At 39.0% G+C, this 27480-nt stretch overlaps 1 protein-coding gene across 2 annotated transcripts in view; it reads left to right on the plus strand.

Moving 5' to 3' along the window:
- Positions 1-27480, plus strand: part of LOC138747980 (doublecortin domain-containing protein 2-like) — a 162805-nt gene that overhangs the window by 4406 nt on the left and 130919 nt on the right. For both annotated transcript variants that reach the window (XM_069907657.1, XM_069907667.1), the window contains exon 2: positions 10251-10302. In XM_069907657.1, coding sequence (XP_069763758.1) covers positions 10251-10302 — 52 coding nt within the window. The remainder of the gene's footprint in view (positions 1-10250; positions 10303-27480) is intronic.

Below are 27480 nucleotides of genomic sequence, written 5' to 3' on the forward strand. Positions count from 1 at the left end.
TTGAGTTGGAGTCAGTAAAACATCATCATCTTGAAATGATCCGAATAGAGAAATTAAAGGGCAAGGTTCTAATTTGAACTTGAGAATCACCGATAATATTTGAAAGATATCTTCCCAAATTTTTCTAAACTAGGGCAAGCCCAGAACATGTGAACCAAAGAAGCATCAACAATTTTACATTTGCCATGTGGAGGACTTGTATCTGAATAAAAAGAGACAATTTAACTTTAGATATATGCACTCCGGGGGCCACTTTAAATAGCAACAAACAGTGCTGGTCACAAAAGGAGGTTGTATGAATCACATTCCAAATAGAATTCCACTCCTCATCTAAGGATGAAAGGTTGAAATCCTGTTCCCAATCGTTCTTGATTTTACCTCTCAAGGCTATCCTTGTATCAAGCAAATTATTATAAATAAGAGATAGTAAACCTTTATGAGAAAGTTGTCAATCAAAAAGTGTATCAAGGATGTTGGACTTGGGAATTCGCTGAAAGTCAGGGACCTGAGATTGAACGAAATGCCTAACTTGTGAATATCTGAAAAGATGAGTGTTTGGCAAGTTAAATTTTGCCCCCAATTGTTCAAAGGAAGCAAAATTATTTTGAATTAAAAGGTCTTTAAAACATTTAATATCCAATCTGTGCCGGTCATTAAAGAAAGTACCTTGCAAAGAAGGTTGAAAACGATGATTAGATATAATAGGCTGGCAAGAGAAAAGTCTGAAATATTAAATAAAAACCTTCTAAATTGTGCCCATATCTCAAACTATGTCTAATTATTGGATTATCAGTTAATTTATATAAAGAAGAGGATTAAAAAAGACTCTAAAGTTGGCAACATAGAAGAACTTTTAGTAAAATTCAGTTCCTTTTCTACCCATGGAATGTGGTCAAGTCGATGACTGAAGTGTAACAAAAGAAGCAAATTAATTCTTCTAGTACTATTAAATATGTTCTTCAATGGCTGTATATTAGAATGCCCAAAGAAAGTCTCATAGGTTGTATTTATTTTATTTAATCAGCAATATGGAATTGGTGGTAATGGTCTCAAATTTTTCAGAATCAGAATTTATGGTTATGAACAAGCCAAGAAATCCATTGTTTTACGGCAGCGACTCTGTGCAAACATTCATGTAAACCACCTTACAACAATAAATAGAAGTCAAAATAAGGCAGTGTCTTTAGCTCATTGATCATGTGTTTAGGGATAACCTCTGCTACCTTATCTCCTTAGTTCCAACCCACAATGTTGCCCCATCCCGTTTTTTTCCTAAGGTACCATCCCTCGTATCGCTCTCTCTCTCTTTCCCCCTCCCTCCCTTGACAAAATGGAAAGATTGTACCTGGACCCATGTTCACATCTGCCCCGAACCTTGCCATCTAATGGACTATTTACTTCCCTGTGAACTATGCCAGCTCTGAGAATGACCTGCTTTGCTTCACTTCCTCCAAACTTGCTTTCGCACCATTTACAATTGCTAACTATTGTTACAATCTCCAGCGCAGTATATCACCATCCTTTTACTTCCCTCAAGTCCAATGTTACATCGGGCTGGAGTCACGTGATGGAGTAGTGGCCGGTCGGGGAACTCCAGCCCTCTCTGGAAAAGTTTAAAAAAAAAACACAGAAAACACAAAGGCACAAACATAATTAAAATAAAATGAAAGTAAAGGTGGGAAGAAAATGGCAGTGAAGAAAGAAAAGTCGAAAGCAACGGGAAGAGAAGAAGAAAGGACGTCGGAAGAAGAGGAGGCCCGCTGAGGAGAGAGAAGCCTGTTCCCTAAGGTCAGTTGAAGTCCCGAGCTCAGGACTACAAAAATGGCTCGCGGAGCCAAGCAAAAGTGCGCAACTGCGCATGCGCAACTCCTCGCGCATGCGCGATGCGCATGAAAAAAAAACACTGACAGGAGGGGGGAACAGCTGAGGAGTTGATCTCCACACCTGAGGATGACAGCTGCAACACAACAACAGGAAGAGAACACAGAAAACAACGAGAACAAGAAAGAAGAGAGTAAAAAGAAAACAAGGAAACAACAGATGACTAACCCAGAGGAAGAAGAAGAAGAAGAAGAACATAGAGAAATGGAAGAAGAAGGGAAAGGCAAGACAATGGATATATATATTTTTAAAGAATATATGGAATCAGTAAAAGAATGGCAATCACAAGAATTTAGTGAAATAAAAAGAAGAATTAAAAGTACAGAAGAAAAAATGAATAGATTAGAGATGGTCATGTCAGATATAGGAAAAAGAGTGGACAAGGTGGAAGAACGAGAAACAGCCGTAGAAATGGAAGTAGAGGACTTAAAAAAGCAATTAGAAGAATCTAATAAAAAAGTTAGAGACACAAGAGCTGTTAGCTCAGAAGATAGATATAATGGAAAATTATAATAGAAGAAATAATATAAAGATAGTGGACCTTAAGAAAGATGAAGAAGGCAAGAATATGAGAGAATTTATAAAAGATTGGATCCCCAGGGTCCTAGGAAGACCAGAATTACAGGAAGAAATGGAAATAGAAAGGGCACATAGAACATTAGCCCCTAAACCACAGCCACAACAAAAACCAAGATCCATTTTAGTAAAATTCCTAAGATATACAACAAGAGAAAATATATTGGAGAAAGCAATGAAGAAAATAAGAGAAGACAAAAAGCCACTGGAATACAAAGGTCAAAAAAATTTTTTCTATCCAGACATAAGTTTTGAACTCCTGAAGAAGAGAAAGGAGTTTAATACAGCAAAAGCGATCCTATGGAAAAAAGGATATAAATTTATGCTAAAGTACCCAGCGGTACTTAAAATAGTTATTCCAGGGCAGCAAAACAGACTATTCTCGGATCCGGAGGAAGCACGAAAATTTGCAGAACAACTACAAAACAGACAGAGAGATGAAGACATGTAACGAGAATAAAAATGACCACGAACTATATGTATGTGTGTATGTGTATATGGGTGTGTGTGTGTATATATATATATATATATATATATATATAGGTGTGCATGTATATATGTGTGTACATGAATGTATCTGTATTTAAAGGAAAATATATAGAGTATAGATAAGAATTAATAAGGGAAAGAAAGGGAAGAGAGGAAGTAAGGAGGGAATTAAGAGAGTGACCTTTGTTATATATGAAAATTAAAATCTTTTCGGGGGGGCTGGGTGGGGAGGAGTTACTGTCACTGCGAAATCAGTTGACGCTTGCGAGTGAATTTGTAAATCCAAATGGAGAGGGGAGATGTGGTTGCTCGACAAGGGATAAAGGGCAACTCAGGAAGGGGAGGGGATAGTGGGGTTAAAGAAATTTTAGATAGGAGAATAAGGGAAATATTTGATGTTTTAGAAATGTTGTCTTATAAAGTGTTCAAAACAAGAAAGCAGAAATGGATAAGAAGGAAAGGTGATGATGGAGAAACGGAAAGGGAAGATAAACAAAGTATGAAATGGCTACGTTGAACTATATGACTTTAAATATTAACGGAATACATAACCAAATCAAAAGGAAGAAACTGCTAAATTTACTAAAAAAAGAAAAAATTGATATAGCATTCGTGCAAGAAACACATTTAACTGAAATGGAGCACAAGAAATTAAAGAGAGATTGAGGTAGGACATGTAACAGCAGCATCATATAATTCAAAAGCTAGAGGAGTAGCTATATTAATCAGTAAAAATGTACCAATTAAAATAGAAGAGGAAATAATAGATCCAGCAGGGAGATATGTAATGATAAAATGTCAGATATATTCGGAGTTTTGGAATATACTCAATATATATTCACCTAACGAAGAAGATAAAAAATTTATGCAAGATATTTTTTTGAAGATAGCAGACACGCAAGGGAACATACTAATAGGAGGGGATTTCAACCTTAATTTGGATTCAAATATGGATAAAACTGGGAAAAAAAATTAACAGAAAGAAAAAAATAACCAAATTTATAATTAAATCAATGCAAGAAATGCAACTTTTGGATATATGGAGGAAACAACACCCAAAGGAAAAGGAATATTCATATTATTCGGGTAGACATAAAACATACTCAAGAATAGACCTATTCCTGTTATCAGCTCGTATGCAAGACAGAATAAGAAAAACAGAATATAAAGCTAGAATATTATCGGACCACTCACCCCTGATATTGATAATAAATTTAGAGGACATCCCTCCAAGAATGTATAGATGGAGATTAAACTCCATACTACTTAAAAGGCAGGATTTTAGAGAATTCATTGAAAGACAAATTAAAATGTACTTTGAAATAAATACGGAATCAGTGAAAGATAAGTTTATACTATGGGATGCAATGAAAGCATTCATTAGAGGGCAAATAATAAGTTATGTAACCAAGATGAAGAAGGACTATAATCATGAAACAAAGCAGTTGGAAAGGGAAATAGTAAATATAGAAAAAGAATTAGCAATGAAGGAAGATACAACTAAAAGAGAATTGGCAGATAAAAAAATAAAATATGAAACACTACAAACATATAAGGTGGAGAAGAATATAATGAAGACAAAACAGAAATATTATGAACTAGGAGAAAAAATGCACAAAATTCTAGCATGGCAGCTTAAGACAGAAAAATCTAAGAGAATGGTATTGGCATCAAGGAAAAAAGACAAACAAATCACATATAATCCAACGGAGATTAATGAAAACTTCAGAGAATTCTACGAACAATTATACCAAACTGAAAACGAAGGGAAAGAAGACAAAATAGATGAATTTTTAACTAAAATTGAACTACCAAAATTACAAATAGAGGAACAAAATAAATTAACAGAACCATTTGAAATGGTAGAAATACAAGAGATAATAAAAAAAACTACCGAATAATAAAACACCAGGAGAGGATGGATTCCCAATAGAATTCTATACAATATTTAAAGATTTATTAATTCCTCCCCTCCTGGAAGTAAACAACAAGATTGATAAAACACAAAGCTTACCAGATTCATTCAAAACAGCAATAATTACAGTAATACCAAAGACAGGGAAAGATCCACTTGCACCAGCGTCATATAGACCAATATCTTTACTATTAGTAAATATCTTTACTATTAGCAAACAGATTAGCCGACTATGTACCAAAAATAGTAAATCTAGACCAAACTGGATTTATTAAAAAAAGATGAACAACAGACAATATTTGTAAATTTATTAACTTAATTCATGCAGTAGAAGGAAATAAAGCTCCAACAGTAGCGGTTGCTTTAGACGCAAAGAAGGCCTTTGACAGAGTAGAATGGAATTATTTATTCAAAGTACTACAAAAATTCAGTTTACCAGAGAAATATATTAATTGGATTAAAGCATTATATAAGGGGCCATTGGCGAAAGTGACAGTAAATGGATATATATCAAAGCAATTTAACTTAAGCAGGTCAACATGGCAGGGATGCCCAATATTACCCTTATTGTTCGCGTTAGCTATAGAACCACTACCAGAATTGATAAGAACAGAAAATAAAATAAAAGGGATAAAAATAAAAGACAAGGAATATAAAATCAGTTTATTTGCAGATGACGTTATAGTACACTTAACAGAACCAGAAATATCAATAAAAGAATTACATAAGAAATTGAAGGAATATGGAGAAGTGTCAGGATACAAGATTAACGCAAATAAAAGTGAAGCAATGCCAATGAATAATGCGGATTTCTCAAAATTTAAGAAAGAATCACCATTCAGATGGCAAATGCAAGCAATACGATACCTAGGTATACAAATAAATAAAAACCTCGGCCATCTATATAAACTCAATTATTATCCACTAATGAAAAAATTACAGGACGACTTAGAGCATTGGAAAGACTTACCACTAACACTAATAGGAAGGATAAACTGTATTAAAATGAACATTTTCCCAAGGATACAATACCTATTTCAGGCATTGCCAATACACTTGACGGAGAAATTCTTCAAGGAGTTAAAGAAAATAATAAGGAAATTTTTATGGAAAAGGGGGAAACTGAGGATAGCACTAGATAAATTAACAGAATGGTATTAACAAGGAGGCTTACAACTGCCAAACTTTAAAAATTATTATAGAGCCGCACAATTAAGATACCTATCAGATTTTTATCAAACAAGGGAAAAGCCAGATTGGACTAGATTAGAACTATATAAAATAGGGGAGAAGATACCTGAACATATATAAATGGGATGAAAAATTGGTACAATGTAGGAATTCTCCAGTATTACATCATCTGCTCAATATTTGGAAGAAGATTCATGTAAAAAGGAATAAAACAAATTACCAACTACCAAAACTAATACTGACGCAAAATCAGCTAATCCCTTTTACAATAGATAACCTTTCCTTTAGAGCAGGGGTGTCAAACTTAAATTCACGGAGGGCCAAAATTAAAAACTTGGACTAAGTCGAGGGCCGAACTAAATATTTATTGAAAATGTTCAACAACATCTGCATGTTTTCTCTTCTTTCAACATATGTAATGTTAAACTTTTTCTTATTAAAATAAATGTTTAATAATAGTTTTGGATAAACTCTTTCCAGAAGCATTAACAAATGAGAAATAAAATATTCAATAAATAATATTTCTCTATAGAGGATTTGTCAAATGTTGCTAGTGTGCTGTCGAATAGTAAAATCTGAGGGCTATTGAGAATGTGGGAGAATAACATGATTCCTGAAACAATCAAATGGGTGACTGATTGTAGGCATGAACTCTAGCAGGGTTATTTGCCATGCCCTTTTCCCATTGGTACAGATATCCTTTGATTTACACACTTTTCAAGTTTTATGCCTAATGAGCTTGTATCCAGGTGCAGGACCATTTTTAACCAGGAATATATTTATCACTGTGACATGAAACTGTTGGAAGATCGTTTTATCCTGAGATTAAAGTTCATAATACTTACTCAGGCCTGTGTGCGGGAGGGCGGGGTTTGCGGGCGATCAGGTTGGACAACGACAGTGCGGAGGCATCGGCTCTCGCTGCAGGGCGGCATCTCGGCGGATCAGCGGCCCCGTCACCGTGAGTCGCGGGTCGGCCTGCGGCAGGGAGGGGGAGTGGGCAACGGCCCTGGCGAGGTCAGGCCCCCCCTGAGTTTCTGCCGGACCCCCCTTGACCTGCTGAGTTTCTCCCGGACCTCCCTTGACCTGCTGAGTTTTTCCCGGATCCCCCTTTGACCTGCTGAGTTTCTCCCGGACCTCCCTTGACCTGCTGAGTTTCTCCAGGACCCCCCTTGACCTGCTGAGTTTATCCCGGACCCCCCCTTGACCTGCTGAGTTTCTCCCGGACCCCCCTTGACCTGCTAAGTTTCTCCCGGACCCCCTTTTCTTTCTGTGCCAGTGTCCCAGGACCTTTCCAGGGCAGTCTCCGCGCTCAGGACCGCACTGGGATCCCAGTCAGCGGTGGAGGAGCAGGTGAGCGCTGCTAATCCTGATCCAGCCCACGCCACTCCCGAGATTGGCGGGGGTTCCACCCAACCTGCCCGACCAGCCTCGCTCTCCACGTGTACTCCGGGCACCCACCGCTGGTCCGGTGGGAAGGCGCAGGGCGGCCGGCGGCCGGCGCCCCCATCGCCCGGCGGGGAGCCCCAATCTTCCCTCCGGCGTCCCGACTCCATCTGCAGCTCCAAGAAACGCTGTGCCACTGGGGTTGCAGGCACTGGGAAGCGGCCTTGGCTTCCCCTGACACTGGCCAGGCCGCGCTGCGGTGGGGGGGGGTTGGCGGGGGGACACGACAGCGTATTTATAAAACCACCCACCACTACTTTTCAAGGACCAGGATTTTTCTCTCTCTCTCTCACCCTGGGACACAGCGGTCACTGTGCATGCGCTATACTGGCGCGGCGGCCAGCGGGCCACCTCTAATACATTTTTGATATGATCTTGCGGGCCAAATATAATGACATCACGGGCCAAATTTGGCCCGCGGGCTAGAGTTTGACATGTGTGCTTTAGAGAATGGGAGAAAAAAGGGATCAAAAGAATAGAAGATTGCTTTTCAGGAAATAAATTATTATCCTTTGAACAAATGAAGGATAAATATAATATAACTCACGATACAGTGTTGGCATACTACCAACTGAAATCCTACTTGAAGGACAAATTGGGAAGCAGTCTGAGGTTACCAGAGGGAAGTAATTTTGAATATGTGATTACAGACACAATGATAATCAAAAAATTTATAACAAATATGTATATTAAACTGCTAGAAAAGGAGAATGAGGAAACAAATGGTAAAACTAAACAAAAATGGGAACAAGATTTAAACATAAAGATAAAGAAGGAAACATGGGAGAAGTTATGCTCTGGAACTATGAGAAATACAATAAACACGAGGTTACGTATGATACAATATAACTGGATACACAGGCTATACATTACACCTCAAAAGTTAAATAAATGGGACCCAACAGTATCTGACAGTTGTTTTCACTGTGAAAAGGAAATGGGAACAACAATTCATGCAATCTGGACATGTGAGAAAGTGAAAAAATTTTGGGAAGATCTAAACCAGATATTAAATAAAATCACAAAAAGCAATATACCAAAAAACCCAGAGATCTTCCTCCTAAGTGACATAAAAAACAAAGAATTTGGACTTGATTTGGATGGTGCACAAAAAAGATTTGTTAGGATAGCCCTAGCTGTAGCAAAAAAATGTATTATGTCAACCTGGAAATTAGAAGATAACTTGAGAATACAACAATGGTATATAGAAATGAATAAATGTATTACATTAGAAAAAATAACATAATTTAAGAAATAATATTACAATATTTGAACAAATATGGGAGCCATACATGAAACACAATAGAGAAAACCTACCGGGGACATCTACCACCTAAAATGACAGAAGGAGAAGGAGATGAAAAGAATTGACTCAGTGGAATTTCTTGTTTATTTTTATTGAGTGACAACATTGTTTGACGGGTTTAATGTATCTTAGATTCTGAACTTTAAATGAATGAGAGGGAAGGTAGGGAGGATGGGATGGGAAGGGGGTGGGGGGGGAGAAAACGACACTCTATATTTGAAAATAAAAATGTATGTATCTTGATCAATGTGGTTTATAGTGTGAAAAAAAAATAAAAAAAGGTCCAATGTTACATCCATATTCCAGTGTTAAAATCTCAGGCATTTCTCTTTCCTGTCCTTCTTTAGCTCAATAATTCTGTCTTCATTCTCCACTCACCCTATCGCTTGAACTCTCAGTCCCTTTGCTTTCAAATTCTTTAAAAGGAAGCTTTGAGCTTTAATGTGTATAGTACACCCCGGAAGCCTCTTGAAATGTTAAAATTTGTCAAAGATACACAACATGAAGGCATTGCAGTTGTGAGTTCGACACAGGCAAGAACAACAGGAATAGGTCGTTCTGCCTTATACCCTCTCTAATGCATCAAGATCCTGGCTACTTATTAACCACAGCAACACTTCATGTCCCTCAATTTCCTTCAATCTCTGTCTTGAATCTGCACAACTATGAAGGGTTTATAGCTCTGTTAGGCCAAAAAAAAGGCTAACCTTTTGGTAAAAGGTTGAAATCCTGTTCCCAATCGTTCTTGATTTTACCTCTCAAGGCTATCCTTATATCAAGCAAATTATTATAAATAAGAGATAGTAAACCTAAACACATGGTCCGAGTCACCCCAGCCTGTGGTCACATAATTTTTGCATCAGCCTGTCAACTTTCCCGAGCATCTTCTATGTTTCAATGAGATTACCCTCAATCATTCCAATCTGAGAAATTATAGGATCAACTATTAAATCTCCCTCAGAGGGCAAAGCATCCCCAATCTCAATCCGATGACTCCCTCTATTGCAAGTTCATAGTTTAGGAGACCGAGCCTGTGTCAAATATTACAACTGCAACCCTTTTTAATTGCATTAAGGCACCTTTACTTTGGTTGTCAGATCCTCCAGTAATACTGTTCACCTTCATCATTCTTGCTATGCCCACACGTTACCTTTCAGGAATCCACGCACCCAGGTTCCTTTAAACACGTCAATTTCTCACCATTTAAAAATCCTCTTCTTTCACAGTGGATGGTAAAACATTTTTTCTGTATTCAATGTAGACCTGCAAGGCTCTTGCATTTTCTTTGATTCCTTATGCATGTCCCTTGTCTAGCATCATAACCAGAAGATTGGGCAACATGGCTCGGTTTCACTCATATAACTCTGTTTTGTTTTATTTTTAAAAAAATGCCTTTACCCATTGGTTTGAAGTAAAGCAATTAACCACAAATATTCTACTTTCCAGTTATATCCAGATCGGGATAAAGAAGACAACGCCATTGCCAAAAGATGCCCAGGTCAGTGCTAAAATGTATTTCTGTTTACATATGTTGTATTTCAATATTTAATGTATTATTTCACAATTATATCTTGACTTCCATTAAAAGTTCCTTGCTGGTCACCACCTACTCTGGAAGTTCGATGACAGGCAGCGCAGATGGACGAGAGAGGGCTCAAGGAACTGAATCAAGAAGACTAAATCATTAAAAGTTCCATAAATTTACATTTTATTTCTATGCACGTAGATGATGGAGGGATTTAATAAACACAGAGTAACTATTTCCACCGGTGGTGAATCAAGCATGAACAATCTTAGTTTAAAGCCGGAAAGAAATGCCTCATTCCGGGTTGGGGTCCTTCTTTGTCACTAGGTTCAAGAAAGGGACCCCGACCCAAAAATGTCCATTTTCCTCCTGGTCTGCTGATCCCTTCTGCTCTGCTCATTGTTTGCTCAAGATCCTAGCTTTTTCATTTCTTGTGTGTTTTTTTTTTCCTTAAACTGTGGGGAGAAAAGAGCCTTCCATTTGTTCTGATGACTCTTTAAGGCCGCTCCACATATCCGATATCTTCATTGCCACACCAACTAGGTCCTTTCAAACTGCCGTGTAAAGTGGGGTTAACCGGGCAATTTGCGCGGTTGTCACCCCAGTTACACAGCAGTAGGCCTTTTCAAATGGCCTTGTAAAATGAGGTTAACTGGGCAATTTACAAGGTTGAAGACCTAAATACAGGGCTATTTGCAAGGGCTGAACCGGGCAAGCCCAATCAAAATCTACCTGGGTCCCAGACCTATCTCGGAGGTGGTCAGGGAACACAGTAGAACTTACCCGGGTATCCTCCTCTGCCTATTTGAAAGGGGAAATGGCTGAACTGGTTACTCTGGAAATTTAAACAGAAGGGGGATGGAAAGAACACAAGGAGCAGGGGGATTCCCTGTGGCTGCCTGATGTGTCACTCACCACATCATCACAGGGCCAGGATCCCCCTTAAATCGCCGGGATGGTGATTTAACAGTTAGGTTAGGCTGCAATTTGAAAGGTGCAGGAGGCACACATGATCCAGTAATCCCACCTGGGTCACAGGAGGGCTACCCAGGTCCTTCAATTTGAAAGGGGCTAATGGAAGTGGTAGGTCAAGTTGGATGATGTGCATGCAAAGCTCCACCTCATCTGTTTGTGGTGCTGCATGGAGGTGAGAGGAGAGAGATGTAGAGACAGTTTTTGCACATTGATTTAGGCCTACAAGATTATCAGTGCATAAGGGAGTGAAAGGGTGGGCGGGGAGGAAAGAACAGACCGTGGAAGGACTCTTTCTCAACCTTTTTTTGGCTGTGCCCCCCTTCGGTCTCTGCTCAATGTTTATGGGCCCCTTTCCCCATGAAGCAGTCGTGTTTAGTTGGTTTCTTCCATACTTCTCTCCTATCGACTACATAAAAACATCTTGTGATTTCAGTTTGTGTTGTTTCCCCCCCCCGACTTAAATGTGCTGTGGCCCCAGGATGGGGGATGTGTATGGCCCTTGTTGAGAATGGCTGCTTTAGAGAATGGGAGAGGAAATTTCTTCAATGAATGCACAAAATGCGATGATGGTGATGGCAAGGTTTTCAGAACTTTTTGTTGAATATTTAATTGAGGTAGGAGAAATGGATTGGTGAGTATGTTGTTAATCAGATGCCATCAGGCTGCAGGTCTGTTTAGATTAGGCAATCAGATGGGACCCTGTGATATCAATGATTCAGCAGTGTTGATAACCGTTGGGATACAAGGAATGCTAAAGAATATCAACACATTGTATATTGTATCTTAAACTACCAGTTCAATATTTTACACATTAATTTCATGTAATTAATCTCAACAAATCATTGCACATCAAAGACAATCTATTTGAAGGATTTTGATTAACAATGTAAAATTATGTTGGACAGTTGTCAGATTGATGAATTAAAGTCTCGCGATCCAATGTGAAATATTTTGATATCCCTGTGGTGCTACCACTATGTATGGGATGGCCCACTCTCTGAACCTGTGACTCCTCCCTCCCAGATATCCCCATAAAGGCTGTTACACCTAAACCCCCCTCCGTACCTGCCTTGGAACTGGACCAGCAACATGCAAGCTGTGCTGATACTTTAAGGTGATGAAAGCCCACTAATCACGATTCTCTGTCTTTTTTTTAAACTTTATTTAAGATTTTATAACATGAATAAAATAGAAAGTTACAGTAAAAAGATTAAACGTAAGATAAAAATTACAATACTACATCGGCAGATTAAATAAAGTAAAACCCCCCCCCCCAATAATTAGTACACAACATTAATGACCTAGCTTAAAATTGGTCTAACCCCCCCCCCAATAAAGAGTGAAAGAGTGAAGAGTTAATAAAATGAACAATATTATATTAAAAAACCCCACTTACACAAAAAAAGATAAAACATAACAAATAAAGATACTAACAACAAAAAAAATTATCAATACTAAAATATCAAACTTAAAAACATTTTTAAATCAAACTTAAATGCATATATTTAGCAAACGGAGTCCACTTCAACCTATAAAAAGACATCCTGTCCTGAATTGAAAAAGATCTCCTTTCCATAGTCAAACAGAACTTCATCTCCAAATACCACCTATCTTAAGTTAATATATTTCTATCTTTCCAAGTAAGAGCTATATATTTCTTGGCCACAGCTAAAGCTAAATAGATAAAAAAAATCTGATAATCTTGTAGGCCTAAATCAATTAATGATTGCATATTCCCTAATAAAAATATACCAGGATCTAATACAAGACAAATATTATATAAACTAGTAAATATAGATTGAATACCCTTCCAAAACTGTTGCAATCGATCACAAAGCCAGACAGTATGCAAAAAAGTATTAGCTGTCTGGTCACAATGAAAACAGCAATCCGACTTACTAAGACCAAACTTTTTTAGTTTCTCCGGTGTTAAATATAACTGATGTATAAAATTATAATTAATCATCGCTAATCTAGCATTAACCAATTTCCTAATACTATTCTGACAAATTTCCATCCTGGCTTCTTCAGCTATTATAAAACTTAAATCTTTTTCCCATTTCAACTTATCTTTATCCCAATATTTTTTACTATCAATTTCTTGTAAAATACAATACAAATCAGATATATATCCCTTTTGTGGTATTGAAAGTACGTATTCCTCAAAATTAGAATCGGGCAATAAAATCATATGTCGACCACATATCTGTTTTACAAAAGATCTTAATTGATAATACACAAATACAGAGTTTCCACTAATACCGAATTTCCTTTGTAATTCATCAAAAGAACAAAAACATCCCTCAGGAAAACAATCAGATAAATTTTTTATTCCCTTCCTTTCCCACTGTTTCAAAGTGATATTGGAGACGTTCAAGTTGATTGTTATATAATGGCAATCGTCCAGACCATTTATTTTTGAGCCCCAATTTATTAAGTTTACTTGTCCATAAATTTAATAACTGCTTCAATATTGGGACATCATAAGTTCATAATAAATTTTTATTCCATCGAAACAAAATTTTTCTGAAATAACTGCCATTTCTATCTTTGCCCAACTGGGCGGATCATCCATATTCATTAATGCACTAAGAAATTTAAATTGAGCTGCTTCATAATAATGTTGAAAATTCGTTAATCTTAAACCTCCAAATTGAAAATCCCACATCAGCTTTCTCATCGCTACCCTCGGAAATTTTCCCTTCCATAAAAAGTCTCTAATTGCTATATATAGATCCTTAAAAAAACTTTTATTTAAAAAATAAGGAATTGATTGAAACAAATATTGTATTCGAGGAAAAATATTCATTTTTATAGTATTAATCCTCCCTAATAGACCCAAAGGCAAATCCTTCCACCTAATCAAATCTAATTTAATCCTTTTTATTAAAGGAAGATAAATAATTGAATATAAATCTTGAAATTCCGTATTAACATTAATTCCTAAATATTTAATTTGTGTGGTCCACTTCAAATTTGTAATACTTTCATACATTGAATAATCATTTTTACAAATTGATAAAATTTCACTTTTGGTCCAATTTACTTTATAACCAGATAATTGACCATAAATTTCTAAACATTCTTGAATTGCTGGTAAAGAAATGCCCGGATCCACCAAATATAATAAAACATAATCAGCAAATAGATTAATCTTATATTCTTCATTCAAAACTCTCATACCTTTAACATTTTCATTTTGACGTATTAATTGTGCCAAAGGCTCAATGACTATAGCAATTAAAGCAGGTGACAATGGGCATCCTTGTCTAGTAGACCTTGTTAAATTAAAAGATTCTGAGATCTGCCCATTGACAGCAATTCTGGCCTTCGGACTATTATATAAAGCCTTTATCAATCCAATAAATGAAGAACCAAAACAAAATTTCTCAAGAACTTTAAACAAAAACTTCCAAACCACTCTATCAAAAGCCTTTTCTGCATCCAGCGAAACCACTATTGGATAATTCATCTGAGATTTAGATTTATTTATCACAGTTATTAAACGCAAAATATTATCTGACGCATATCTATTTTTTATAAATCCCGTTTGATCACTATGTATTATTTTAGGCAAATATTGAGCTAATCGATTAGCCATAGCTTTTGCTACAATTTTATAATCTACATTTAACAGCGATATTGGTCTATAAGAAAAAACCTGTAAAGGATCTTTATTTTTTTTGATATAACTGTAATTATTGCATTGGAACAAGACTCGGGTAATCGAAAAGTGTCATAAATTTGTTGTAAAACATCCTTATAAATAGGAAATATATCAGCATAAAAAGTTTTGTAAAACTCTATAGAAAACCCATCTTCACCAGGAGCCTTTCCATTTGGCATATCTCTTATCGCCGTTTCTATTTCATTTTCTGTAAAGGATTTATCTAACTCCTGTCTATCTTCTTGATTCAATTGTGGCAATTTAATATTTTTCAAAAAAGAATCTATAGCATCTTTAGTTACATCTTTACATTCCGAAGTATATAATTTTTAATAAAAATTACAAAATTCCTCATTAATTTTCTTTTGACTAAAAGTAATACCCGATTTCTTTCTAATTACTGGTATAATTCTAGATAATTGTTCCTTTTTTAACTGCCATGACAGAACTTTATGAGCTTTCTCACCCCATTCATAAAATTTATGTTTAGTTCGGTTCATTAAACATTCAAACCGATAAGTTTGTAATTCATTATATTTAAATTTTAAATTAGTTAACTGATTCTATGATTCTCTGTCTGATTGTGGTTGATTGGTAGTACAGCCCCCAATTTAGATTATTATTCAGATTATTCATCTGCGAGAAGTGCATCCAACTGCAGCTCTTTACAAACTGAGTTCAGGAATCGGAGCTGGAGTTGGTTGAACTGTGGATCATTTGGGAGGCTGATGGACAGGAGTTACAGGGACACTATCACACCTAGGAGGGTAGCTGGTGACAGTCAGAAGAGTGAAAGGGAACAGGTAGGCAGTGCAGGGCACTCCTGTGGCCATTCCCCTCAATAACAAGTTTGGGGGGGGGGGGGAAATGACCTACCAGGCCATGGCGATCAGGTCTCTGTCAGGGAGTCTGGTCTTATGGCTAAGAAGGGAAGGGAGGAGAAGGGGAAAGCTGTAGTGATAGGGGATTCCCTAGTTAGAGGAGAAGCTAAGAGGTTCTGTGGAAGAGATCGAGTATCCTGGATGATATGTTGGCTCCCTGGTGCTAGGTTTCAAGATATCTTAGATCGAGTTCACAGCATTCTTGGGAGGGAGTGTGAGCAGCCAGATGTCATGATCTATATAGGACCAATGTTGTGGGTAGGAAGGGTGAGGAGATCCTGCAAGTTCAGGGAGATAGATGGTAGGTTGAAGGACAGGACCTCCAGGGTGCTGTGCTACCCGTGCCATGTGCTAGTGAGGTTAGAAATAGGAGGATAATGCAGCTTAACGTAGCTCAAGACATGGTGCAGGAGAGAGGGCTTCAGGTTTCTGGATCATCCAGGGAAGGTGGGACCTGTTCTGACAGGACAGTTTGCATCTGAACTGGAGGGGGGCGAATATCCTTGCGGGAAGGTTTGGTAGTGCTGCTTTGGTGGGTTTAAACTAAATTTGCAGGGGTATTGGAACCACAGTGCCAGAATAGATGAGGTGAAAATTGCATGTAACGTTAGAAGTCAAAGGGTTGTACGTGGTGGAAATGATATCGGGTGCATCTACTTCAATGTAAGAAATATTGTAGGAAAGGCAGACGAGCTTAGAGCATGGATTGGCACGTGGAATTATGACATTGTAGCCATTAGTGAAACTTGGTTGCAGGAGGGGCAGGACTGGGCTCAATGTTCCTGGTTTCAGATAGAGTGGGGGCAGGGGGGATGGGTGAAAGGGGGAGGAGTGGCATTGCTATTCATGGAAAATATCACCGCTGTGCTCATGCAGTATAGTCCATAGTACTGAGGTTATATGGATGGAGCTGTGGAATTGGATAGCTATGACCACACACATAGGATTGTATTATATTCAACAAGAGTTGTAGAAGCACCTCTATAGAGAGCTAAGAGACAGCTGCAGGAAACTTAAATTAGTGATAGTAGGAGATATTAACTTGCCACATGTTGACTGGGACTCCCATACTGTAATAGGGCTGGATGTCTTGTAGTTTGTCAAATGTGTTCAGGAAAGTTTTCTAAATCAATATATATAGGTACCAGCTAATACAATACTGGATCTCCTATTAGGGAATGAGACAGGACAGATGACTGAGGTATGTGTAGGGAACATTTTGGATCCAGTGATTTTAATGCTATTAGTTTCAAGTTAATTATGGAGAAAGCTAGGTCTGGTTCTCAATTAGAGGAAATTAGAAAGGATCCAGAATGCCTGGATTGGGATAAGTTGTTTTCTGGCAAGGATGTGAGAGGTAAGTGGAGGACCTTCAAAGGTGAAAGTTTAAGAGTACGACATTTGTATGTTCCTGTCAGGATCAAAGGCAAAGTTAACAGGTATTTTCAACTTGGTTTTCGAGGTATATTGTGGATCTGGTTCAGAAGAAGAAAGAGGTGTATAGCAGGTATAGGGAACATGGAACAAATGAGGAACTTGAGGAGTATTAAAAAATTGCAAAAAAAACAAAAGAAAGAAATCAGGAAGGCTAAAGTAAGACATGAGATTGCTTTAGTAGACAATGTGAAGGAAAATCCTTAGGGTTTCTACAGGTATATTAGGAGTAAAAGGATAGTAAGGGACAACATTGGTCCCCGTAAAGATCAGAGTGGTTGCCTATGTATGGAGCCAAAAGAGATAGGGGAGATCTTAAAGGGCTTTTAGCATCAGTATTTACTCAGGAAACAGGAACAGTGTTATGTGAAGTAAGGAAGACACAAGCAGTGTGGTCTTGGAACCTATACAGATTAAAGAGGAGGAAGTGCTTGCTGTCGTAAAGCAAACAAGGATAAGGGTGAATAAATCCCCAGTGCCTGACAAATTATTCCCTTGAACCTTAAGGAAGGCTAGTGTATAAATTTCAGGGGCTCTGGCAGAAATATTGAAAATAGCCATGGGTGTGGTGCCAGAGAATTGGAGGGTAGCTCGTGTTGTTCCGTTGTTTAAAAAAGGCACCCAAAGTAAGCCTGGAAAATATAGGCTGGTGAAGTAAATTATTGGAAGGTGTTCTAATAAGTCAGATGTACAAGTATTTGGTAGCTAGGGACTGATTAGGGATAGTTAGCATGGCCTTGTGCGTGGTTGGTCATGTTTAACCAATCTTGTAGAATTTTTCAGAGGTGACCAGAAAAGTTGATGAAGGAAAGGCAGTGGATGTTGTCTACATGGACTTTAGTAAGGCCACATGGGAGACTGGTCAGGAAGGTTCTGTTGCTTGATATTCATGGTGAGGTAGTAAACTAGATTCAACATTGGCTTTATGGGAGAAGCCAGAGTGGTGGTGGATGGTTGCTTCTCAGACTGGAGGCCTATGACCAGTGGTGTGCCTCAGGGATCGGTGATTGCCGTCTACAATCATTGATTGTCATCTACATCAATGATTTGGATGATAACATGGTAAATTAGTTCAGCAGGTTTGCAGATGACACTAAGATCGGAGGTGTTGTGGGCAGTGAGGAAGGTTTCAAAACTTGCAGAGGGATCTGGACCAGCTGGAAAATGGACTGAAAAATGGCAGATGGAATTTAATGCAGACAAATGTGAGGTGTTGGATTTTTGGAAGGACAAACCAAGAAAGAACATGTATGGTAAATGGTAGGGCATTGAGGAGTGTGGTAGAACAGAAGGATCTGGGAATATAGATATATAGTTCCCTGAAAGTAACATCACTGGTAGATACAGTTGTCAAGAGGGCTTTTGGCATATTCGCCTTCATAAATGATAGTATTGAGTGTAGGAATTGGGATGTTATGGTAAAGTTGTACAAGACATTGGTGAGGCCAAATTTGGAGTATTGTGTGCAGCTTTGGTCACTTAACCATAGGAAAGATATCTATAAGATTGAAAGAGTGCAGAGAGGATTTACTAGGATGTTGCTGGTCTTCAGAAACTGAGTTACAGGGAAAGGTTAAATGGATTAGGACTTTTTTTTCCCTGGAGTGTAGAAGAATGAGGGGGGATTTGATAGAGGTATTTAAAATTATGAGGAAGCTAGACAGAGTAAATCTATGTAGGCTTTTTCTACTGAGGGTAGGTGAGATGCAAACCAGAGGACATGGGTTACAGGTGAAAGGGGAAAAGTTTAGGGGGAACATTCAGGGGAACTCTTCACACAGAGAGTGGTGTGAGTGTGGAATGAGCTGCTGTCTGAGGTGGTGAATGCAGGCTCAATTTTAACGTTTAAGAAGAATTTGGACAGGTACATGGATGAGTGGGGTATAGACTACGCAGAAAAATAGTTTGGCACAGACTAGAAGGGCTGAAGGGGCCTGCTTCTGTGCTATAATGTTCTATAGTTTTGAGCTCAGAAGACACACCAAGAAATATAAAGCATCTCTGATAATGATGGAAAAAAACTCCAACAAAATGCAAAAATAATTGCTCATTATATGTGTAAAATGTTGAATTGGTAGTTTAAGATACAACAATGTATTAATGTTCCTTAGCATTCCTCATACATGCATGGCTGAGGGTCTATATTTCTCTTGTCTTATTTGATGTGCTATTGAGGTTGATGCAGATAATAATATTTGCAGGAAGTTGCTTCTGGTCACCTTGTTTGTTTCATTTGACAATCCTGTTCCTCTGACTGCAGAGTACCACCATATATTTCCTTGCTTGTCACTTCACGCCGTGGAAAATACTCTGACACAATCTGTCAACGAACTTTTCTCTTTCACATTTCAGGGGCTGCTGTTAAAAAATTCCCAAATCCAAGACAACCCCCCTCCCCCCCCACCCCCAACCCTGCTTCCACCTACACACTTTGGTTTTGTAACCCTTGCTCTTGGCTTCGAGGAATCTTGGAATTTTTAAACAGACCCAACTTTCTAAGGGGAATAAATTCTAGATTTCCTTTTTCTACTTGTCTGCAATCAAATGACCTTATTCAGAGAATTAAAACCCACATATTTGGAACCACTTGAGCAGTCAAGCAGCATCTCTGAAGCACCCATCATTTAGTTTTGTTACAACTTTGACAACTTATCCAACAGTCTATTGTATTTACCAAAGTTTTTCTATGTGCTCCTCATCAATCATTCACGTTCTTAGTAACTTTGCCTGCTTCCTGTACCCTTGTATAGCAATTGCAGGATAGAAACAGGCCAGTTTGGCCTTTCTAGTCCATGCCAAACACTACCCTCCCACCTAGTCCCAATGACCTGCATCTACCCCATCACCTTCCATGCCCCTCTCATCCATATAACTATCCAACTTTTCCTTAAATATTAAAATCAAGCCCACATCTACCACTTTGGCCAGAAGCTTGTTCCACACTCCCACCACCCTACAAATGTTGTCAAAACGTTGCCTTTGACGTCTCAATCTGTTATCTCCAACTCCAAATCTCTCTGTTTCATTGTCTACCTTTTGTTTATTGCGCATCTTTGCTCTGCTTTGAGTGGACATATATTTCTCTCTAATCCCAGCTACCTCTTCTCTTTCACTTGTTCATTTTGCTTGCATCTATTGCAACTGAAAAGTGGCAAAGCAGCAGGTATGGATGGAATCCCCCCAGAGGTCTGGAAGGCTGGCGGCAAAACTCTGCATGCCAAACTGCATGAGTTTTTCAAGCTTTGTTGGGACCAAGGAAAACTGCCTCAGGGTCTTCGTGATGCCACCATCATCACCCTGTACAAAAACAAAGGCGAGAAATCAGACTGCTCAAACTACAGGGGAATCACGTTGCTCTCCATTGCAGGCAAAATCTTCGCTAGGATTCTACTAAATAGAATAATACCTAGTGTCGCTGAGAATATTCTCCCAGAATCACAGTGCGGCTTTCGCGCAAACAGAGGAACTACTGACATGGTCTTTGCCCTCAGACAGCTCCAAGAAAAGTGCAGAGAACAAAACAAAGGACTCTACATCACCTTTGTTGACCTCACCAAAGCCTTCGACACCGTGAGCAGGAAAGGGCTTTGGCAAATACTAGAGCGCATCGGATGCCCCCCAAAGTTCCTCAACATGATTATCCAACTGCACGAAAACCAACAAGGTCGGGTCAGATACAGCAATGAGCTCTCTGAACCCTTCTCCATTAACAATGGCGTGAAGCAAGGCTGTGTTCTTGCACCAACCCTCTTTTCAATCTTCTTCAGCATGATGCTGAACCAAGCCATGAAAGACCCCAACAATGAAGACGCTGTTTACATCCGGTACCGCACGGATGGCAGTCTCTTCAATCTGAGGCGCCTGCAAGCTCACACCAAGACACAAGAGAAACTTGTCCGTGAACTACTCTTTGCAGACGATGCCGCTTTAGTTGCCCATTCAGAGCCAGCTCTTCAGCGCTTGACGTCCTGCTTTGCGGAAACTGCCAAAATGTTTGGCCTGGAAGTCAGCCTGAAGAAAACTGAGGTCCTCCATCAGCCAGCTCCCCACCATGACTACCAGCCCCCCCACATCTCCATCGGGCACACAAAACTCAAAACGGTCAACCAGTTTACCTATCTCGGCTGCACCATTTCATCAGATGCAAGGATCGACAATGAGATAGACAACAGACTCGCCAAGGCAAATAGCGCTTTTGGAAGACTACACAAAAGAGTCTGGAAAAACAACCAACTGAAAAACCTCACAAAGATAAGCGTATACAGAGCCGTTGTCATACCCACACTCCTGTTCGGCTCCGAATCATGGGTCCTCTACCGGCACCACCTACGGCTCCTAGAACGCTTCCACCAGCGTTGTCTCCGCTCCATCCTCAACATCCATTGGAGCGCTTTCATCCCTAACGTCGAAGTACTCGAGATGGCAGAGGTCGACAGCATCGAGTCCACGCTGCTGAAGATCCAGCTGTGCTGGATGGGTCACGTCTCCAGAATGGAGGACCATCACCTTCCCAAGATCGTGTTATATGGCGAGCTCTCCACTGGCCACCGTGACAGAGGTGCACCAAAGAAAAGGTACAAGGACTGCCTAAAGAAATCTCTTGGTGCCTGCCACATTGACCACCGACAGTGGGCTGATATCGCCTCAAACCGTGCATCTTGGCGCCTCACAGTTTGGCGAGCAGCAACCTCCTTTGAAGAAGACCGCAGAGCTCACCTCACTGACAAAAGGCAAAGGAGGAAAAACACAACACCCAACCCCAACCAACCAATTTTCCCCTGCAACCGCTGCAACCGTGTCTGCCTGTCCCGCATCGGACTTGTCAGCCACAAACGAGCCTGCAGCTGACGTGGACTTTTTTACCCCCTCCATAAATCTTCATCCGCGAAGCCAAGCCAAAGAAGATTGCTTAAGTAATCCAAGTTTTAAAAGCTTAACTTAAAGGTTTTGCATTTATATATTTGCATATTTGAAGTAATTGAATTAGAATTGAACAACTTCTTGTAAATTAGACTACTAGGTCATATGGTAATACTGGAAAGACTTGAGAAATAAAGGAAATGGTGTGGCGACCTACTTACCAGCAAGCCCACCGGCTCCCAAAATGGCTGTGGAAAATGCGGGAAATTGACCTGCATTCAACACAAGTTTTCATCTGGCCTGATGACATCATGTCCTGTCCATGTGACCAAAGCAGTGATGTATATAAGCCAAGCATGCAAGGTGGTGTCAGTCTTGCGCTAGACTCTGCAGCGTGTACATTGGCTTCCTGCGAGTACATCAACTCGACTATGTGTACAATGTCTATAGTAGCTCAGTAAAGAATACTTTGATACAATGGTTTGTTCTGCAAACCATGTATTTCCATTGCTTGAGTTTATTTGTTTTATTTCTTCATTGTTTTGCTATTTACAAACCAGATGAAAAGCAATCTAATGCCTCTGAGAGAATATCGAAGATCTTTCCGTACAGTACTTTGAAATTACACTTGGTGCCTGGCTGAATAAAAGCAAACCGAATGTGTTAACACTGGGGGGAACAAAAGTACAAATTTTGCCTGAAGATTATTTTTAAAAATAAACGTGAGATTGCAACCTTCAGCGTCATTTGTACATTTATTAGTTCAAGCAATAAGCCTGGCATTTAGAAATGAAACACCAAGAATCGGGGTTGATAGCACACCATCTAAATTTCTAGGCCTTTCTTTAAATTCAATGTATTGATAAAAGAAAATGGCTAATGACTTATTATTTAATGTCTGGTCTCAATGCTAATAATGATCAGTGATTTGTTGCATCATTTAAATAGGAATAATAAATAGATATTTTAAACCTATTTAGTTTTCCTTCTATAAAGAAATAAGGATATTTATGTTTAAAATATAGTATTTCAGTCTCAAGGATCTAAAAGGGAAAGACTTCAACGTCTATTGAGCCATTTACATCTTTGGTTGTTCCCATGCATTTTAGAACAGGAAGTTCAGACGGATGATCATTGAATAATGAAATTACTCACCAAAGGGCTTTGGCTAGATGGGTAACCAGAGAAATTGATTATGCTGTAACAGCATAAGGGCTTCAGCAAGGCTAAACAAGATGACTTGGCTACTTTGGATGCTTCTTCTTCTCCAGGACCTGATTTGCAATGAGCATTGTGTGGTGAAACCAAAATTGTATGTGTAAATGATACAACCTTTTATGATTGACTCTGCTCTCACTGGCCGGCTCGTGACTTCTCCCCTTTATCCCCCATAAAGGCTGTCATGCCACAAGCCTGCCCCTAGTTCAAGTCCAGGTCAGGGTCCAGTCCTAGGTCAAGTCCAGGAGCACAAGGGATGCTGTCCATCTCTCGCTAATAAAAGCCTTCAGTTCCAATAACTTCAGTCTTTGCATAATTGATTGTGGATCACATTGTTATTGTGCAACAACACCCCTGGCCTCACTTTTTCTCATGTAAAAGGAGAGTTGACTTCGCTAGGTTTTCCTGTAAAAATGAACCAACTTCGTGACGATTATTACGATATTGGAGTTTTGGGGTATATCAGTAATTACTGTAGAGATCTGGAAGGGAACCAGTTTCTGAAGTTTTGACATGGAGAAGGCAAAACCTGCAGATGCTGTAATATTGAGAAAAAAAATGAAAAATGGGAAGAGCTAAGTGGGTCAGGCAGTACCTATGGGTAGAGGTAGTCAGTCAGCTTTAGGTTCCCTGAGGCTATGTCCTGGGGCCTTCATCACAAAGAGACTTTGTGAGGAGTTTGAACAGATTTGGTATGTCTCTTGCAAATTTCTACATGTTTACCATGGAGAGCATTCTGACTGATTAGGTCACTGACGAGAAAGGAGGTAACTGTACACACAAGAAGAAAAAAACTACAGAGTTTTGAACTTGGCTGGTGTCGTCACAGGCATCAGTGTCCACTCCATTGAGGATAGAGGCTGTGTCTTAAGAAAGTGGCCTCTATTCTCAAGGACCCCCACCACCCAGGCCATGCCTTCTTCACTCTGCTACCATTGGGAAGGAGGTACAGGAGCATGAAGATGGACACCCAGCAGCACAAGGACAGCTTCTTTCCTTCCGCCATCAGATTCCCGAATGGACATTGATCCACAGACACTGCCTTTTTTTTTGCACAAATTTATTTATTTTTAAATGTAATTTTATAGCAATATTTGCACTGTGATGTTGCAATGTCCTGGTGAAACCTTTCACCATGTTCATCGCTGACTGCACCAAGACCAGCAGGGAAGAGGTCCAAGTGCTAATGCAGAAAATGAATTTTCAATGACATGTTGCACTTTGTTTTTTATATGCTTAAAGCATGTCTGAAAAATAGGTTATATCTAAAAAAACAGTACTTGATAGGAACATTTTAAGATGAGTTTTTGTGACCAGCAGCCCACAATCTATAAAATATACTTAAATGTGTTCAGGAAGCATCATCTTCATTGTTCAGTGTTATTGCTTCACTGAATGTTAACTTTTACATGTGTAGAATCTCCTGGTTTAGATTTCAATTATTGTTAGTGAAATATAAATTAATTGGAAGTGTCAAGGTAGTGGAGGGCATGGGTGGTATCCCAGATGTAGGTGGGAAACCCTCTCCTTCTATCTGGCATTTGCCAGACTACTACTTCTGTCCGTCATCCTTCGCCTCTCTCTGGTCTACCAATCCCTCACTGGCCCTGGTCCTTTCTTCCTCCCACCCCGTACTTCAGCTGTCTCCTCCACACTCTCAGTCCTGATGAGGAGGTAAAGATATATAACTGATGTTTCAGCCCTGAGCCCATCTTCAAGGTGTGAGTAAAGAGCAGGGAGGCACCTGAATTAAAAGGCTGGGGGAGAAGGGATGGAAGGGCAGGATTGGGGGAGCACAGGCCAACTGACTCAAGGAGATAATGGGACATGGATAGGAGGACAGGAGAGAGGAAAGGTGAAAATTGATCATGGAAGGGGTGGCTCTGTGAACGCAGAACTGGTGGAAAGGAGATGGAAAGAAAGGGAGACTGAACTGGAGATGAGGAGAAATGATTGGAAGCAATTATGAAGATAGAATGATGAAAATTATTAATGTGAGGTATAGATTAGTTCAATATAATTTTTTATATCAATTATATTTAACTACCCAAAAATTAAAAAAATTGAATTTAGTAGTATCAGATTTATATTTTAGATGTGATCAAGATTCTGGTTCTTTTGTTCATTCTGCTTGGGAGTGTCCTGGAGTAAAAGCCTTTTTGGTTAGAAATAAAACATTTTTTGGAGAAAATGTTAAAGGTAAAACTCCCATTAGATTTGAAGTTATTTTTGATGGGTAATATTAAAGTGATTAGTCTCAAATTAAAATTAACTGCGTATCAAATTGAATTTTACGATTAGGTTTAGGAGTTTCTAGAAAGTGCATTGCCATTACTTGGAAACCAAATATGGATTTGGGGATGGAGAGATGGCATGCTGAATTGCACTCTTGTATTCCACTTAAAAAAAGACTTACAATTTGTGTAATAAATGTGATTTATTTTTGAAAATATGGACCCCATACTTACAATGTAAGTACTCTCTGAAAGCTAGTCGCGCTGGTAACCCTTAGCTCCAGTATTATGTGAAATTAGCTTATTTTTTGGCATTCTCCATCTTTTTTTTCCCTTTTGTTTTATGTTAAGGTTGAGTGTGGGTGAGGGGTAGGGAGGAGGGATAAAGGGACTTTTTAAATATAATATGTCTATATATGTGTGTGTGTGTGTGTGTGTGTGTGTGTGTGTGTGTGTGTGTGTGTGTGTGTGTGTGTGTGTGTGTGTGTGTGTGTGTATAATTTTTTCCACTTATTCATTTAATTATTGCCAATTTGTTTTAAAATTCTTAAATAAAATATAGAAACAAGATTGGGGAAGGGGAGAGGGGGGGGGTTAACCGGAACCAGAGAAGTCGATGTTAGTACCATCTGGTTAGAGGGTGCCCAGACAGAATATGTGGTGTTGTTCCTTCAATATACAATCATAAAATACATAGAGTAAATGAATATTACACTAAGAAGCTAAAAAGACTTTGCATTGTTTTCCTTGGTATTTATTCTCCTTTCTAATTATTATTTTGTTTATATTTTTAATGAAAAAATACATTTTCTCCAACCGATTCTGCTTGACCCTCCTTCAGATTATGTTGCTCCAGATTCCAGCATTGGCAGTCTTCTGTCTATCTTGACATTCTTTGTGAACCTGGCCATTGCGAAAACTAATCTGTTGTTATTCTGCATTTAAAATAAAATCCGGACCATTATATAATATTGTATGGGTAACATTTATTTTCCTTTTCATGTCAATTAATTACTCTTTAAATTAGTATTTTCATAGAGAAAAAGTTCAAAGTTCAGATTTATTGTCAGAGTACATAGATGACATCACATACAACCCTGAGATTCTTTTTCCTGTGGGCCAGGCAGAATTTCTACTTATTGGTAGTGCAAACTGTACTCAAGGAAAAATACATATATAAAAGAGAGGAATGTAAACAAACTGACTGTGTAATACAGAACAAAACAATAAATATTCTGTAATAAATAATGTGCAAAGTAAAAATGCTTAAATTCATCTGAGTTTGTTGTTGAGTCTGATGGCAGAGGGGTAGCAGCTGTTCCTGAACCTGGTGGTGTGAGTTTTATGCCATCTCTTTCCTGAAGGCAACAACAAGAACGGAGCATGTCTTGGGTAGTGTGGATCCTTGATGATTGCTGCTGCTCTCCGACAGCAGCGTTCCCCGTTGATTTTCTCAATGGTGGAGAGGGTTTTGCTTGTGATTGTTCTGGGCTGTGTCCACTACCTTTCGCAGGTCTTTCCGCTCAGAGGCATTGGTGCCTCCATTGATGCAGCCAGTCAGCGCCCTTTCCACGACACATCTGCAGAAGTTTGCCAAGGTTTTGATGCCTCCGCAAACACCTGAGGATGTGGAGGTGCTGACGTGCTCGCTTCACAATGGCATTCATGTGTTGGGTCCAGGAAAGCTCCTCCCAGATAGTGGAGAGATGGCAATTGTTCCTGATATAGAGAAAGCATGGAAACGGTAGATTAAAGTTTTAAAATTGGTATTTCAAAATTTGAATGTTTTTCAAATTTAGAATCATTATTGTCAGGATCACGTGTCATGAAATTTGTTGTTTTGGGGCAGCAGTGTTGTGCAGAACAAGGTGCAAAAATTACA

The sequence above is a fragment of the Narcine bancroftii genome, chromosome 1 (assembly GCF_036971445.1).
Source record: "Narcine bancroftii isolate sNarBan1 chromosome 1, sNarBan1.hap1, whole genome shotgun sequence".
Lineage (NCBI taxonomy): Eukaryota > Metazoa > Chordata > Chondrichthyes > Torpediniformes > Narcinidae > Narcine > Narcine bancroftii.